Source organism: Euleptes europaea, chromosome 16, assembly GCF_029931775.1.
Source record: "Euleptes europaea isolate rEulEur1 chromosome 16, rEulEur1.hap1, whole genome shotgun sequence".
In the NCBI taxonomy this organism is placed as follows: domain Eukaryota; kingdom Metazoa; phylum Chordata; class Lepidosauria; order Squamata; family Sphaerodactylidae; genus Euleptes; species Euleptes europaea.
In genome coordinates this window covers 28,685,399-28,703,828 of record NC_079327.1, presented here as the reverse complement: position 1 = coordinate 28,703,828, position 18,430 = coordinate 28,685,399, and the positions used below count along the sequence as shown (strand labels likewise).

The window sequence follows — 18,430 nt, the reverse complement described above, 5'->3', positions numbered from 1 at the left end:
TGCGGAGCTCTGGGTTAGAAATGGGAGCTTGGACAGCTAGAGCAAGTTTGGCGTCGAAGTCGCAGCGAAGCTACAAGAGCTCATTGAAGGGGGCGTGTTGAGACAGAATCCATCTTGTCTCCTTCTAACTTGTAATTTTCCTTCAGAGGCCCAGTGCTGCTTTTTGGTTTCACAGGTGTCTTATCTTTAGGCCTAGCCAAGGTCGTTTTCCTAGGCTAAATTTAATTAGCTTATGTGATGCAGCTGAGAAAGGAGATGAGAAGGGGACCGGCTCATCTTCTTCTGGGAATGCAGGACCAGCCTGAATCGGCCTGTGCCATCCAGAAGCTTTGGGCCAGACACCCTCATGATTGGATGCTAGGGGTCACCTGTTACTGGCCTGTTCTTCCTGAAGTTTAGCTCATCAGAAGTTAATTTACCCTTCCCTCCTCCCCACCTTTTCATCCCGTTATACTACTTGTCAAACTCTTGCCATCCTCAAGAAACCTCAAGCCTTAACTACTAGCTATGCTATGAAGAAGAAGAGTTGGTTTTTATATGCCGACTTTCTCCACCACTTAAGGGAGACTCAAACCGGCTTACAATCACCTTCCCTTCCCCTCCCCACAACAGACACCCTGTGAGGTAGGTGGGGTTGAGAGAGCTCTTACAGATCTGTAACTTGCCTAAGGTCACCCAGCTGGCTTTGTGTGTAGGAGTGAAGAAACCAATCCGGTTCACAAAATTAGCGGCTGCTGCTCATGTGGAGGAGTGGGGAATCAAACCTGGTTCTCCAGATCAGAGTCCACCATTCCAAACCACTGCTCTTAACCACTACACCACGCTGGCTCCTCCACACTGGCACATCTTTAAGTAGTTAGCTAGTCAGATTTATTTTCAGGGTGTATTTGCCACAGACCTGCAACATGTGTTTTTAAACCTTTTGCTTAATTTTTATTTTCAATAAAGCTTTCTTTGCTATTATGGGTGAGTCACTGGTCCAAACCCCAAGCCGCTTGGTTGCGTTACAAGGGAGAAACATGATCTCTGTTTCCACAGAATCAGCAGAATATTCACAACTATTTTAAACTATCAGTTGCTTTAAGTAGTATGACAACTTTAAAAGTTATGGTTACATTTACATTGCAATTCTGTGCAAGGTTACTCAAAAGCAAGTCCCACTGAGATCAAAACACTCCCCAGTAAATGTAGATAGGAGTGCAGTATTTGAGTCTGTTTTCAGTTATTTTAAAGCCAACAATTTGGTTTTAGTCAGCAAAGTCATAAAACTGGAAGGAGGCCTGAACCCAGGGAATTTTATGTATGACATTAAAAGTGAATTTAAATTGTCAGGGCACTCATTAAAACTGGGCATTGCTTTTTAATTCCCAATCTCCATTTTATGGGCAACATACAACGAAAAACTGCTCAAGCAGAAGACCCTGGCTATCAATATGCAGTTTCGAGTGACAGCTACACTTGCATGAATATTGCGGCACTGAAGGTAACCATGATCCATTTTAATTAGAAAGCTTAGCATTATCACAAAACTAGAAAGTGCATTTATATAAAAGTACTGTCAGGGGGAAAAAAGTAAGTGGTTATTTAAACAGGTTTACATATTTCATACAATTCAGTAAATGCTTCAAAGGTAACATTAAATGGTGTATAGTAAACATATTCCAAAGGGTTCTTCAAAACCATTACAATATATGTTCACTGAATACTTCTGTACTACAGCATTCATAAGTGGAATGAACATGCTCAATGGCACCATGATCTCTGGCACTGCACTTGAAGTGCATGGCAACTTGGCCAGGAGTACAATCTTAAGTGCACATCAATAGCTGCTCTAAAAAAGTCCATTTAAATATAATTAATGCAACGTCAACCTATAATATGGATTATTGATTACACAGTTTAATATATTTTTCCTTTGTTAAGCAGTGGTCAGTTTTCAAGTTAGCCTGTATTATGAAAAAGGGGGGGAAATCCAAGTTCTCATAGATCGCGCCGAGCAAGTTCTTCTTGTAACTTCAGCTTCACATAAAGCCAGAGCTGAAATACACACAGGAAAAAAAAGCGTATTAGTTGTTCTTTTCTCTGTGAAAGAAAAGCTGTTTAGAGTACAGGGGTTTTGGTCTTCAAGAAATCCATTTTACTTTGATAAAAGCCTGCTGACTCAAACGTTCATAAATATGAGACAGAGTTCATAAAGGCTGTACCACTTCAGACTGCAGGTAGGGTTTACACGTTTGAATGCATCCCCACCAATCCAAAATTCAATTTCACACGGTTTTAGTTTTACCTATGGTATAATGAGCTAGCTTTCCACGTGAGAAAAGCAATCCATTCTGAAGTGGAAGAGGGCTGTACAGCATACCATTCTCCTGATCTGAATCCATTCTGATATACGCCATCACCTTCTCCCCACCCATAATTGAGGGCATTCTTGGAAATATACTCACTTTCACATACATTTTAGCCATAGTAAGTAGCAACTCTATAGTTGTATAAATTATACTCTATGTAGTTTTAAAAAACAATTTGTAATGCAAAACCAACAAAAATGTCAGTTTACAACATGGAACATAAAAAAAGGTTGCATCATTGAATTTTTCATTCCAGTATTGTACAAATAAAATTCAGTGTTCTGAAGAAACTGTTTATTCTCTCTTTACGATGTTAGTTGACACCCTCTAAACTATTTTAATCAACAACAGAAATCTTATTTTTCCAGTTAGTCATTGGCTGTGTGTACAAGGTTTATAACCAACTCCATATTACAACTTTCTATTTCCTTTTTAAGTTGTTAGGAACTGTGTTTCAGGCGCATAAGGCATATATAACCTCCACAGAGGCTTCAATATAACTGAGTTTTGTCTTGAGCCTGACAGACAATTTATTCCTTAATCATTAATGGGATTTTGAGGAGAACTGTGGGCTGATCCAGCCGGCTTTTTCACTCAGTGTCACCAAATTCTCCTCCTCACTCCAGCCCCCATCTACTAGTCTTTAACCCATGCAGGTTCTATGATTCCCACATTAGCCTTGTTGGTGGTTGGGGGGGGGGGAAACTACCATCTTCCCATTTTCACCAGCAGAAAAAGTTGGGTGGATCCAACCCAGGGAGCTCAACAGGTTCCACATCCCATTACACAAATCACAAGGTTGTTCACAGATCTGCAGTATTTTCTGCCATGACTAGAAAATGAAGAACTCTGCTGTAAACTTCAGTAACGTTACTAGGAATGAAAAAAAGCTGCAAAATCGACAAGCGTTAAAGACATCATTAGTTCAGGATCAATTCTGTTTTCTGCATCTTTGAAGACTAACGTACCCTAACCACGTAACATTTGTACATTGCTTCCAAATACTATTTGTTGTATTCCCTGTGAGTGAGTCTTTCCCTTTCTAACTTCTCTCTCTCTCTTGCTTCCTGTATATTCACAACTTCCTGATCTCTCACATCAAAACACAGGAGCTCAAGTCGAAAACCTTGATCCCTTAAGGGGGGGAAAAATAAAAGAGAGTTCTCATAAAAAGCACTTGAAAATAACAAGATTATCTCAAACAATTCAAAACAGAATGACTGTCAATCAAACTTACCCTGCATGTTAATACTGCCGAAAAAGGTTGGTCTGAATTGAAAAGAGGTTTTTACTATTAAATCCAAAACCATATGGACTAGACTACTTACTTCTTGCGATCCTTATCTTTTTTTAAAGTAACAGTGGGTGTAGAGACAAGTGCCTGCCCTTGCAGTATGTCTGAGGCAGCTTTTCTTTTATGGAATGCCATAATTTCTTCTTCCAGGAGCTTTCTTTTCTCTTCCACTTTCATCCTCTCTTCTTGGTGAAGCCGTTTCAGGTGTTCAAACTTCACCTGCAGCTATTAAAAGTAGTGCAAAACAATTTCAATTCTGCCACAAGGTGGTAGTGTATCATTGAATTCACTTGGGGAAACTATAAAGACTAATTTCCAAATATTTCTGTACTGAATTCATAAATTATTGATGTTCACACAAAAGTGTAGCATAACCTTTTCATAAGCCTCATGCCTTAAATGGATGTTATGGCAAACAGAATTGAATTTTTATTAAGCCTTATATAAGACCATAAGAAGAACCCTGCTGGATCATACCAGTGGTCCATTAAGCCCAGCATATTGCCTCACACAGAGACCAAGCCCTTGCCCTGGTAGTCAGAGGTGTGCTGCAGGTGTATATGGAGGTCCTCTTTACTTACCGTGGCTAGTAGCCACCAATAGACCTATTCTCTAAGAGAGGGAATATATGTAAGGAATATCCCATAACATAAGAACATAAGAAAGGCCCTGCTGGATCAGAACAAGGCCCATCAAGTCCAGCAGTCTGTTCACACAATGGCCAACCGGGTGCCTCTAGGAAGCCACAAACAAGAAGACTGCAGCAGCACCATCCTGCCTGTGTTCCACCGCACCCAAAATAATAGGCATGCTCCTCTGATACTAGAGAGAATAGGTATGCAGCATGACTACTATCCATTCTAACTAATAGCCATGAATACCCCTCTCCTCCATGAATATGTCCACTCCCCTCTTAAAGCCCTCTAATAAACCTCCCATTCTTTGGTAAATGGGAAAGATGGCAATGCTCTAAAAGATTTCTGGTCCCCATCAATCTATTTTTCCTTGCGAATGAAACCGTGACGGTGGGTCAACAATTTACAGCCAGATAAGGGAAGTTCTTGTTAGATCTTCTGTCAAACCTTGACTTCATTCATCAGGACGTACAGGTTTGTACTGTTAACTATAACCTATTCCACAACAAAATGCTATGGGGCCTTTAAAAATATGAAAAAATCTCATCCTCGTGAACCAAACAAGAGCCTGCTGATTTCAGGGAAACTTTTTCGGAATTAAACAGATGCACCTATCCATTTCTTTTGCTTTGTATTTTCACAGAAAATAGCAAGAAAGATGTTGCATCATTGGAAAAAAATTTCCTACGTGCTACAATACCAAGTTGAAGTGCCAAGTGCAAGGGTTACAGTTTCCCACCACAGCAAATGGCATAGAAGAAAAGGTGGACAGATTTCTGACAGCACTGTGGTAAGGAAATCAATGTTTTAATGAAACTATTAACTGAAGTGCTCTCTGTCAATCACATGAATCTTTGTTAGCCAAAAGTGAGTGGCTGCAGCTACTACCTAAAACACAGCTTCTCTCTCCAGCAGAAGAAACAGCAAATATAGTTGGCCCTAAGAACCCTTTTGGCCGTAAGAACACTTTCTCAGGAGTAAGTTCCACTGAATAAAATTGGATTTACTTCAGCATAGGCCTGCTTAGCATTGCTCCCACAGTGCCAGCTGTGTATGCTGATCTTTACACCCCCTGCAAGATTATTCTTTGAAATTTTTACTGTTAAATAAATATTATTGAATCTGTCCCCAATAAACCCAAAGAGAGCACGAAAGGAAGCACGCTTACCTCTCGCTCAGCTTCTTTCAGCAACGCTTCCTTCTCTTTGACCCTCTGCACAAATGTCTGCCTCATCTCTTCTTCTTTTCGCTGCAATTCCCCGAGAAATTCGTGCCGCTTAGCTTCATAAGTTTCCTGTAGGCTAGAGGCCATAAAATGTAAACAACCTTTATCGTATGATAAAGGGGGGCAATAGCAAACAGCTCCTGTCACATTACACTCATATACCAGCTTTTGCAGATTTTAATTTTAAGGTCTTTGAAAAAGCTTCAGCTGAGATGTTCTGTCACCCGTAACAACTTCGGGTTGCAAGTTCAATCGCCAGTTAAAAGGATCAAACAGTAGGCTATGTGAAAGGGCTCTGCCTGAGACCCTGGAGAGCAGCTGCTAGTCAGAGTAGCTGATAGCGACCTCGATAAGATTAATAGTTTGGCGGTATAAGGGAGCTTCATATCTGTTCATGACATAACTATGCAAGGACTGTAAGTGATCAGAAATAATGTGCATATTGCAGCACATGATGCACATGGTGCACTTTACCTTCTCAAAAGTCATCAGTAATAGGAATCAAGAAACTTGTTCCAATTTCTTTACTGCTCCCTATTTTTATTTTGCCATCAAGTCACAGCGGACTTATGGCGGGTGGCTCCATAGGATTTTCAAGGCAAGAGACATTAAGAGATGGTTTGTCATTGACTGCCTCCGCATTATGCCTCTGGTATTTCTTGGGGGTCTCCCATCCAAATACTTGCCAGGGGCGATGCTGAGAGTGTGTGACTAGCCCAAGGTCACCCAGCAAGTTTCCGTGGCAGAGTGGGGATTCGAACCTGGGTTTCCCAGATCCTAATTCAACACACCCCTCAGTTTGCAAGATCTGAGCAAGGCTGTCAAAGATAGGACATTTTGGAGGACATTGATTCATAGGGTCACCATGAGTCGGAAGCGACTTGACGGCACTGAACACACAAAGTCTGACACTTTAACCATTATACCATGCTGGCTTTCATTCTCTATTGGTATACTGAAACTCTGAATTCCCTCTAACCATTGCTATACCTAAAATATTTGAAAAGTTATTATCTTAAAACATTTGTTATACATAGGTGGCTCCATAAAGCTCTTCACATAATGCTGTCCATGGGAGCTTTTGCAGGTTGCGCGGGGATTTCCACTTCAGGCTACATATAAGCTCAGAAAACATACAGGATTGCCATGATTCTTTTTTCAATGCATTTTGTGGATAAAATTGCCCACATCTGCCACCACCTAGATGCCACAGTTGGTTCATTCCATCTCAAGAGGCTACTGGGGCACAGGCTAGTCCTAGATGTATGGGTGACTTTCACTTGGCGAGGCCTGCTTAGAAGCACGCAGCCAGTCACATCCAGCCTTTATCTTTGCCTCCACAGCTGATACTATCTAGGTGTGCTGAGCCGAGTGAGTCTGGGAAGTAATAAACATCTCTTTGAGGAAGGGTGGTGTTATGACTACTTCAAAAGGCATGGAGGTCAGACCCCTCTCGAAAAACGTGTCCCTGGACCTGAATGACCTAATAATTACTGCCCTGTGGCCAACATTCCATTCTTGGGTAAGATGGTCAAGTGACTGATAGCTATGCAGCCTTAGGCGGTGTCTTGGGAGGTGGATTATCTAGATATGTTTCAATCTGGATGCAGATGTGGATTTTGGATAGAAATATCCTTGGTTGCCCTGACTTGATGGTCTTCACTGGTAAGCTACATCCATGTTGATTCTCCAGGTATCCAAAGCTGCCAAGAGATTCATTAACCAAGATATCCTTTTGAAGAAGCTGTCTAGGTTAGAAGTGAGGAGCACCATGCAGAATTTGGTTTTAGTTGGTTTTAGCTTTCTTGACCAATACTTTTAGCACAACGCACAAGACAGGCTTTCATGAGGAGAAGACGCCTTCTGATCTAACCCTTACTATTTAGTACTACCAAGGATCTAAATCTTTTATCAAGGAAGTCTCTTCACACATTTCACCATATGACGAATTATACAGGATTCAGCCAGTTGGTACACTGATCACCGGAACACAATACGAGCAGAGGAACCAAGTACTCAACTTTTACTATTGTAAGCGCCTTCGTCCACAAACTTGGCCCTAGCCCGCCATCGTGCCCTAAGAGTCAGGTCTTCCTTCAGGCGTCAGAAATGGGCAGGGAGGACCCAGGCTGAGTCACCACTGGTCTTTCCATTCTTTCCCGAGGATCACTCAGTCCTTCCTCAGGCTCAGTGCTTCACTTTTTTACCTCCTGTATTGACAGGACTGCTAAAGGTTGCTTTGATGCAGCAGGCATCTCAGGTGCTGTGGAAGATCTCTTCCTTTTACTGCCCTTCCCAGCCTGGCTCCACCCTCTCCTTCCCGTCTGGACTAATCATACCCCCCCACTTGTCTATCTTCCCAGCCACCTGGTTCTGGCCTGGGCTGATTGCATTTCCTGCCCCAAGTGGTCCTAGTTAGTCCTCTCCTGGCTCGCTCTGGGTGATACACAAGTTTGCTTAGTATTGTTTGCTGCTCTCCTGGCACCAGCCGATGATGTCTTCAGCTAGGGCTGGGAAGCTGCTCCATGCTCTGTCTGCTGTCGGAACCAGCACTCATCCCTGCTCTTTGTCAGGAGAGTGTGCTGTGGCCCACAGCCCTGGCTCCATCAGCTGCTCTCCTTTCTCAGGATGCAGTTGTGAACAAAAAAATAGCACTGATGACTAAATGGAAGCTACGCAAGCAATATACATACATGCAGCAATAAATGAATGGTATCTCAAGCCACAATTGTACTGTGTATTTTTAATTTAAAAAACAAAACAAAATAGGGTACACTACGTATTTATATGCTCTTCAAGAATCGTAACTGACTTGTATGTAGGGTTGCAACAGCTAATACATAAGAGTGCATAAACTACACAAGCCAAAACGCAGCATCAAGTTTGGCAATACACAAACTGAAAATAGGATCAAATAGCAAGGTGCGTAACGTTGCAACCCTACATACAAGTCAGTTACGATTCTTGAAGAGCATATAAATATACACACGTAGTATCAGTTGTGTGTTTATGCAACTTGCATAATAAAGGGAGGGAGAATCAGATTTGGTAGACCAAGCACACTGCATGGGTATCATGTGATTACAGTCAGAGCCCTTGATCCTGCAAGCACCTACTTGGAAGGAAGTTCCTCTAGGGTTGTTACTGCACTTGTATTCCCAGCGATGTATTGAGTTTGAAAATGTTATAAAAAATACTGTTCACACTTTGTTTGGCCCCTTTAGCTGTGAAGACGTCTTCCAACCATTTATAAGCCGTGGTATCCAAAAACCCTTTTAAAGCGATGTTTTTAATAACATTTTCAAACTCTTAATACATCGCTGGAAATACAATGTGTGGTAACCCCCTAGCTTAGCATTTTAATCCTTAATAATGACTTGACATTTAAACTGTGATAGGCTTGCAGGGGTATTAAGGAACACAACTTGTCCAAAAGCGTGCCAGAACACGTCCAGTTCCATGAGAATGATGAATGCAGCTCATACTAACATAAATTCTATTTAATATTCGTGCATTTGGAGACCACCTGACTGGCTACTTCATCTGAACAGCCTTAGCTATAACCTCACTAGAAGGCTGACCGAGTTTTCTGAGAATTACAGTGATAGCTCAAAGACTTTGGAGTTGATGCCCTTCTGTATTGAAGCCATCATTTTGTAATTTGCCGGGCTTTCTAATATTCTTATCTACATCCCAATTTGTATCCTTTTGTCTGATCTTAAGGGCAGAGTGTTAAAGCTTCCTCTCAGATTGTTAGAGGTGCCCTTCCTTTCTGGCACATTGACCGTTTTAAAATGCTCGCTCAGCTGCCACCAGGGCAAAGTCGGTTTCTAGTTTGGGAAGCACTTCTGAACCAAGCAAACAATGAATTTGCTGACCCTAAAAAGTTGAAACGTTGAAAGAGGATTTCAGTCTCGCTGCAGTAAATACAAAGGCAGACGCTGGCACTGTTCCCAGTCTTCCACTCAGGGCAGTGTCAAACAGGAAAGGTGTCTTTTCATTTGGAAAACATTTTCAGCAGCTAAAAACAAAAGCAACTCTGCTATTAAGAAGCTACCAATTCTTCTGTGCCACAACGCTCAGTATAATGTAGTGTTACAGTTTGGCTTTCTTAATTCACCCATGGTCATGTCCTTTCTCCACATCAAGAGTGATCAGTCTCCATGCTCATCAACTTATTTTACCCCTCCTAGAGAAAGATCATGAAATCAGTTACAGCTTCTTCACCCTCTGGCTACCGAACAGGTTGCGGGACTACAGCTTCCTCCCCAAATGGAAGCTTTCTCTCGGATTGTCATCTATCGATCTGGAAGTTGGACTCACTGCCAGCTGCTCTGTATTGACAGGACTGCTAAAGGTTGCTTTGATGCAGTAGGCATCTCAAGTACTGTGGAAGATCATCAATTAAAAAGGAAGGGTTGACTATCAGATTAACTGATATGTGCAAGGTCAATACACAGCGAAGTCTTTTAGCTTTTGTTTAGGGTGATTTAAGCTCAGAACTGGTGCTGGAATCATGGCATTATTAGGTCACGGAAACCCAGTCAGTTCTTAAAAAACAGAATTAAAATATCCATTACCAGACACCAAATTTGTCCAGACTACACTATAAAATTACCTACCTTCCTCTATGAGCCGTCTTTGGGCTATCTGTATAAGGTTTTTGTACTGGGACCCTAAAAACAAAGGTGTAAATTCATCAAGTTCTGCTACTGCTCAAAGAGCCCAATTTAATATTATTCTTACTCGCTACTGATATGGGATGCTTGGTGCTATTCAAGTACTGACATTTACGATTTCCCCAGTTCAAATTAATTCCCTACAGAAATTTCCCCAGTTCAAATTAATTCCCTACAGAAATGTAATACTATTAAAAAAACCCACATATTTCATCTTTAACTTTTTGGTTTGTGGTTTAGTACATACCAATGATGTGTACCTCATAGGACTGTTGTGAGGATAGAAGTGAGAGACAGTGTACACTTTGAACCCTTAAGCACAGGACAGGACAAAAATATGATAAATATCTCAAAAAGGCACGGGAGCATCTGACTAGGCAAGCAGAAGGGTAGGATTTCTCCTCTCTTACCTCCCATTTTATGATATGCTTTGGAAGATGAAGCTTTTCAATCCCTTCCCAAAATGTCATTTTATAATTATACTTATTATGGATAACTGCCCCTTTTTTATACTTATTTTCAGCAACAAAATAAATATTTGTTATACAATGTGTGAACAAACATGAATTTGCAATATTTTGGCATCATTGGGTGCTCCTGGATTATGCCTCAACTACTTTCTATGTAATAATCGGCATTTTAAATACTCAAGATATAATCACAATTAAATCTTGTTCCTACCTGAATTGTTTTTTTACAAGAACAAGTATATAAACTATTCCAACTCTGAATCCAACCTAAGTAAAAATACTGATTAAGCACTGAAAAAAATGATGTCCAAAAATAAGAACAAAGCAACCCATCAAATGGGTAATGGTAATTAAAATTTTAAACTCAATTGTGGGAGGGTTAGGATTAGGCCACAGATATTTGAAAAGAATACGGAAATCAGATAAAAAATCAGATAAAAAACAGAAACTCAGCTTTAGATCAGGAAACCTGGATAACAACTTGTACTTTTGTCTCTCAACACAATGTAATACTACAGATTTCCTGTGCAAACATTATACAATTATGCAAACATAATTACATACCCAATTCATAAAACTGCTTCAGGGAAACATCCACAAAAGCTGTCTTGGCAACTGAATCCTATGCTGAAAGTAGCCCTGACTAATTGCTGCCTCTTCTCCTGAGCAATTTCTTACATGTGCACAAGAACTCATTCCAAATGGATGCAAACCTTAATAGTGACGCTGTCTTATTTTGAAGTGAATTAGGAAACAAGCCTAGTCCCACCTAAGGCCATTTAGCCAGTGAATGACAGAATGTGTGATATACTCCACCCACACTATTTCCTAAATTACTGCCCACATATGGAAAGCTAACACAAAAAAGAAGGCACCAGAGAACTACTTCATACTGCACTTCATTTACAGAAATAAACCCCACTATACTTTTAGGGTTTTCCAAGTCCACTTCTAAATAAATGATAACCAGATCTGTGGAATGAGCAGGGGGTGGCTATATTGTCTGTTCAACAGAAATTAAAGCTATTCAGCAAACTTGCTGGAGCCCAAATGGCTGTGACCAGCAACTGCACAGCACAAAAAGGCAGCTGCTGATTTTTTAACCATTTTAACTTGAAGGCTGGGGCAGTTGCTTTAGGTTTTCTCTCTTTTCAAGCAATTAGAAGAAGAAGAAGAGTTTGTTTTTATATGCCGACTTTCTCTACCACTTAAGGGAGACTGAAACTGGCTTACAATCACCTTCCCTTCCCCACAACAGACACCCTGTGAGGTAGGTGAGGCTGAGAGAGCTCTAACAGAGCTGTGACTAGCCCAAGGACACCCAGCTGGCTTCATGTGTAGGGGTGGGGAAACAAATCCAGTTCACCAAATTAGTGTCCGCCGCTCATGTGGAGGAGTGGGGAATCAAACTTGGTTCTCCATATCAGAGTCCGCCACTTTTAACTACACCACGCTGACCCCCAATTACTATATAGTTACCCTAAGCAGTTGTCATAAACACTATCAAGTCAGCCACCCTTTCCCTATCGGCATTGGACACGTTAGGTCTTTTAAATGAATCCTAAGATTTTAATCATATCCACATTGTGCTCCGCTGAACATACAACTTTTCAAACGATAGAAGCTCGCATCTAAAACCAAACCCATTTTGGGTTATTTAACAGATATCGCTACAGAACACACTTCCTAATAGCCCTTTATCTAACAGTGAAGGCATCACCTCCGCGTGGGTAAGCAAATGCACACACCAGGGCCATCCACAGCGATGACTGAAGATTTCCCCAAAAATCTGACTTTAAAAAGGAACCGTCTGGAGGTTAAAATCATGCACATGGGAATGAAGCTTTTGAAAGATTCCACCAGGACTTAATTTCCACTCCAGCACAAACCTGAGACCAGACCAGTCAACCAAACAAGTTCCACTGACTGGACACTACTGTACTACCACATAATGGACCCATAAGCACCTTCTTATATCAAAAGGTCACCACTACATTTACTTACTCCACTACATTCATTTACACACATCACATTTACCACTACATTCATTTATACACTTTTAGTTACCACCGTGAGCACACAACACAGCTCACTGTCAACGGCTAAGCACTATGTTACAAGTGTAACCATTCCAGTTCATTGGATAGTGAATCACACCGTAAGGAGTTACCATCATTCTTGGGAATACAAAACCCACACGTCTAAATGGGGAAAAAAGACAAAGCATGATTGGTAATCAGAAATTGCATTTCTGTTGGCAGTTTGCCAGACACAGCTCCCGGATCAGAACTGTTCATCATATTGCCAGTGGTCTACGGCCCATCCTGGATAATGGAACTTCTGTCTCAAAAGCCTTGAATGGTTGGCCTTTCCTTGCTTAAAAAAGGTAAAGGTCCCCTGGGCAAGAACCGGGTCATTCCTGACCCATGGGGTGACATCACATCCCGACATTTACTAGGCAGACTATGCTTATGGGGTGGTTTGCCATTGCCTTCCCCAGTCATCTTCCCTTTATCCCCAGCAAGCTGGGTACTCATTTTACCGACCTCAGAAGGATGGAAGGCTGAGTCAACCTTGAACCAGCTACCTGAAACTGACTTCTGTTGGGATCAAACTCAGGTCGTGAGCAGAGCTTCGACTGCAGTTCTGCGGCTTACCACTCTGCGCCACAGGGTTCCTTGCTTACAGACTCCCAATTCAAAAACAGCATCTTGCCAACAACAGCGGACCATCGAATAAAATAATAATAGCAGAGACACAAACTGAGGGACCAGACCTTGCAGGAAAGCCAAATGCGAATTGTCCCCACAACCACTCAGACAATACTATTAACATCAAACACACTACCCAGGGCTCATCATCCAATGTGATACAGGCCATTGTATGTCAATAATGCCTTGTGTGCTCTACACAGAACAATGAGCTTACTTCCCATACACAAGAATAAACCAACATAAATCTCCTAAAAAAAATAGCAATATCCAGAAACCAATGGGAGGAAATGTTTCAATCCCTCAGGAAACATGGTTGCTTAATCTAACAAAATCACCCTTTCTTCAGCATAAAACAGCTAAACTGGAATTCATCATAAAGTCTGATACCATCTCCCAAGGAGATGGGATTGCTCATTCTTTGCAGGTGTTAGCCAGATATTAACAAACCTAGAGAGATCACATTATCGCTAATTACTGCTACCGTGAGTGGTATCTGTACTTTTCTTGATTACATTAGAATTTTACATAATTATGTCCAGTCCTGTATTTCCTGGCCCTTTGACTACCCCATTATATAAATGTCTGCCTAGTTAGAACCACAGAAATGTGATGAACTGGAATCTAGTTCACCATTATCTGATGAAGAGATAGCTACAAACTAGTCTAGGGCAAGAACAAGGCCACTGCCAGCTTCTCTTATGAAGAAACGCCGTTGTACAGGCAACACAAGACTTCCATTCTCCCCTGGTAGGAAGATTTGCTTCGCTTCAAAGCAAAACAATTTTCAGCATGGCCAAGCCATACCCAAACCAATTCCAGAGTTTTCCAACACAGACATGGAGAGCACGGTTAAGGCACAGTTAATGAATCTTAAGGGGGATTCCATGCATAGCAGAATCTTAAGTCAGAACTAAGACATCAAAATGTAGTGAAGGATGCTTTTAAGAGATAATGCAAGTTGCATTGCCGTCATATGAATACCAGGCATCTGATACAGAAAACATCAAGCATGACGGAAAGAAGTGGGTCTATAAACACACAGTAGAGTCATGCACTGAGAAATGCAGCCAATTATATCTCTCTGTGTTTAGCAAGACAACTGCTGCTTCAAGTGTAAATCCTCTCATTGCTAAGAACTGCTGATGTCTGCAACAAATTGCCCAGGCAGCTGTGGAATTTCCTTCCCTGGAGATTAGGTCTTAAGAAAAACTCAGAACAGTATCTGTCAGGAACTATCTTAAGTCTTGGCAAGCCTATCATTGGCCACCCTTCTATAGCATAGGATAAGTTGATGCATGTTTATTAAAACATTTGCTTCTTTTATGCAGCATAACAATAACCGGTATTTCCATCTACAACATGTTCAAAATCCTATCACCGATACCCATCAGTACCTGCAGGGCAAGAAATCTAGCCAGTTAAAAGCGGTGCCAATCTATTTACTCATTGTGTCAGCTCTCTCTGATCTTGAAGGGTATTTGTAGTACAGCTTCTGTTTCAGATGTTAGTAACAGGACAGGAAGAGCAGAAATAAGGAAGCATAAAAGAGAAACATCAGAGAGAAACGTTAGAAAGAGCATAGCTACTTACATTATATGTAAAGACAAAAGAAAAGGAAAAGAAGATAATGCACATGAAGGAAGAACTGGGACTGCCAAAAGGACTTCTGGAAAAAAAAATCAGAAAAGATCTTTAGATCCACCTAACTTGAAAATAAATTAGAATACAAATAAGACGAGTGCTCGGACAGCCTATGATTCACCAGCAACCACCACCCTTTGTGGAAGCCGTTCTTGGCCACAAATTTCTTTTCCAATTGTGTTAGCTACTTACTTATTCCAGAGGCACCAGCGTTGCTGCACAACCACTGAAGGCAACAACAGTTCATTAAGCACACCCTCCAGCACCTGACAAACCAGAGAGAACACAGCCTGCAGGGCAACGTTCAACCCAGCAAGAGACTTGCTTGGCCATTAATCTACCACTTTGGCCAACGGTAAGCTACCTCCCAGCAGATTCAACCTCCTCTATCTCCTGATATCTTTCATTGCCTAGCCACTACTGAAGCGGTGGGCAGGACCACAGACTTAGGATTCAGAAATGAGGTCAATGTTAAAAGTAAAAGGTTATAGCTTTTCTTTAGGTTTTCAGTCATAATTCTGAATGCAAATGTTTCCATTGACAAGTTTTTAAACAATCTATTTTTGACTCGAGCTACTACAAGGAAGAGAATGAATAAATTCTTTCGAAGATGAAATAAAGCAAAGATTCATGGTTTTACCTGACAGGCTGGTTTTCTGGACCTGTGTCTCGGAACCCCATCTCCTCCAATTTGCAACGCCGGTACAGCTCATAATGGCGCATGTGAGTCTGTTCTCTCAGATCTTCCATATTTGTACAAATCAGCATCTCACGGAGCTTCACAAAATCACAGTGATTCTCACTTTCCACTAAGCAATGAAAGAAAATATTATAAGCGTACCATTGACACTTACCTTAAAACTCTGTCCACTCAGGAAGGAAAATGACAAGCATATTTATTTATTTACAACATTTCTATGTCACCTCTCCAGAGAACCTGCCCAAGGTAGCTTACAGTGTAAGCACCTGGTCATTCCTGACCCATGGGGTGACATCATATCCCAACGTTTCCAAGGCAGACTTTGTTTGCGGGGTGGTTTGCCAGTGCCTTCCCCAGTCATCTTCCCTTTACCCCCAGCAAGCTGGGTACTGATTTTACCGACCTTGGAAGGATGGAAGGTTGAGTCAACCTTGAGCCGGCTACCTGAAACCGACTTCCGTCGGGATCAAACCCAGGTTGTGAGCAGAGCTTTTGACTGCAGTACTGCAGCTTAACATTCTGTGCCACGGGGCTCGTAGCTTACAGTGTAAAGCTGTTAAAAATTGACAGACTATTAAAGCCACCATGAAAAACGGCCTAAAATCCACCTTTGAAGTATTCCATTGTTTCTAATGAACTTAAGTCTATACACTTAAGGAATCTGGAAATCTGGTCCCACACCAAGATTTAATCATATTTAATATTACTATGAAAAACAAACAAGCCCAAAAACTAAGGAGCTGTTTAGAACAACAAGCAAGTCGCTATCTGTTTGTGGGATCACCCCGTTTCAGAAAAGGGATGATTAAGGTAAAAGTTTTTCATGTAAACACTAATTAGTCTGTTCAAGTTTTAACTACAGGTAGGTTTGTCAGTGAAAATTATTGCTGAAGAACACTAATTGACTAGAAAACAGACTCATGACACTACCAGCTCTACTGGTTTCACAAGCTACAAATCCAAAACATTATTCGCTTATCACAAATTTGACAAAAATATGCTGTCTTCATTCAAGAATGCCCCAAAACTATGCTTATTAAGGTGTTGCAAAACGTAAAGTTAATCAGTTAAGCAATAGACAGTTAGCCGGATAAAGGATTTGTAATCTGTTGACAACTGAAGGAAACTAATTGTGGATAAAAAAGAATACATATTCACATTTACCTTGCACAATGCCCCAAGGATATTGACGAGCTTTTACTGTTTTGTTTCCAATCTTTATCTCTTCTGTACTCCCAATTACAGCAAATGGCAAATGTCCCTAAGAAACATGAGCTAATAAATACATATTGCTGGTAACCAGAATAATGAAATAAAAAGTTATGAAATACAGCATATAACCTAATTACTATCTAAATATAGTGTAATATATATATAACTCTGTGGTACTATTTGAAAAATTACTGGAGTGGGGGGAGGAATTGACTTACGGTATTCCTATTCCACTCAGTATTGATAGGGAGGTTTTGACATTTTGTGTAATGCTAGGTCAGTTTTCTGATCTTTCTGACTTAACTGAGGAATAGCAGGAAGACTCTCTTCTTGCTTGTTTATAAATACAAACATCCAACTGAAAGTCAAACTTATCAATCAACTTTGACGATGACAAGCTGTGGGGAAAATTGTGGAACATCCCATATATACAAGACTGTACCAGCCAAACCAATCACTACTGCATGGAATGTATATCCTTATGTCCTACAAACATCTCCAAATCCTAAGAAATACATTTGCTGTAGTTTTGAAAGTGCTGCTCAACTGTGTTTCCCCTCTGATTTCTTCTCTAAGCATTAGCTAGTTGATTGCCCCTTTGAAACTGTACCACACCACTTTATGAAACAGCAAAATGAAGAACATGAACATATACACAGGGCACAATCCTTGCAAAAGGAAAATTTAAAAAGGCCTCTGATCTGCACCCCCCCCCATCTTGTTCAAGCAGATGGGCTTCCTCATTGCTTCAGAGAGGCAGCACCCAGGCTGCCGTTTTAGGAATCACCCTTTTCTTCAATAAATACCACCTCACCATTTAAAAATGAAATGAAAATTGAAAGAAGAGCTTAGGAGTGACTGAAGCAGCCCCCCACCCCCAATGACAAAAATAACTGTTCTTAATCAAAGATACATAGACCCATCCCTCACTCAGCAAAAAAGCAACAACAGTAGCACGCAAGCAAACAAATAAAGCTATTTCAACAAGGAAACATAGGCACTACCCTTTCCCAGTGTTCAATTTCCAAATCTTGGGAGGAGTCGAGCCACTCAGTCCACCCCCCCACAGTTTATGCCTATGCTCTACATTTAGAACCTGATGTACTGAGAGGACAGACCATCTGTAGCATAAACCCTTTAAGAGGAACCCTTGGTGAATTTTATAAAAAGAGCATTCAGTTCAGATGTCTCAGAGGAAATTGATAAGCCCTGGGAAGATTCTTTAAGGCTACAGCCTTCAGAAACCAATTCAAACCTCTGTCCTTACATCTGGCAGGCACAGGCTATAGATAAAAACCTGCCGCCTTTCTATGATATTTTCAACAGATATCTATGATTGAATTACATGAATCAATTTTATAAGGCATCAGGGACCACTGGAACTGCATCTTTTCCTTAAAATCAGCTGATACAAATTTAGGAAGATCAGACTTGTAGATTTCCTCTCCCTACTTGGAACAGGTGTATTAATGTTTTTCTATTTCTGATTAAAATTTCCAAGAGTATCTC

At 41.0% G+C, this 18,430-nt stretch overlaps 1 protein-coding gene across 2 annotated transcripts in view; it reads right to left on the bottom strand.

The window, feature by feature from the left end:
- Positions 1-1,794: 1,794 nt before the first annotated feature.
- SEPTIN10 (septin 10) overlaps positions 1,795-18,430 on the bottom strand; it is a 49,328-nt gene continuing 32,692 nt past the window's right edge. For both annotated transcript variants that reach the window (XM_056861837.1, XM_056861838.1), the window contains exons 7-11: positions 16,874-16,970; positions 15,650-15,818; positions 5,449-5,581; positions 3,680-3,870; positions 1,795-2,037 (exon numbers count right to left, since the gene is read on the bottom strand). In XM_056861837.1, coding sequence (XP_056717815.1) covers positions 2,022-2,037; positions 3,680-3,870; positions 5,449-5,581; positions 15,650-15,818; positions 16,874-16,970 — 606 coding nt within the window. In that variant the 3' untranslated portion in view covers positions 1,795-2,021. The remainder of the gene's footprint in view (positions 2,038-3,679; positions 3,871-5,448; positions 5,582-15,649; positions 15,819-16,873; positions 16,971-18,430) is intronic.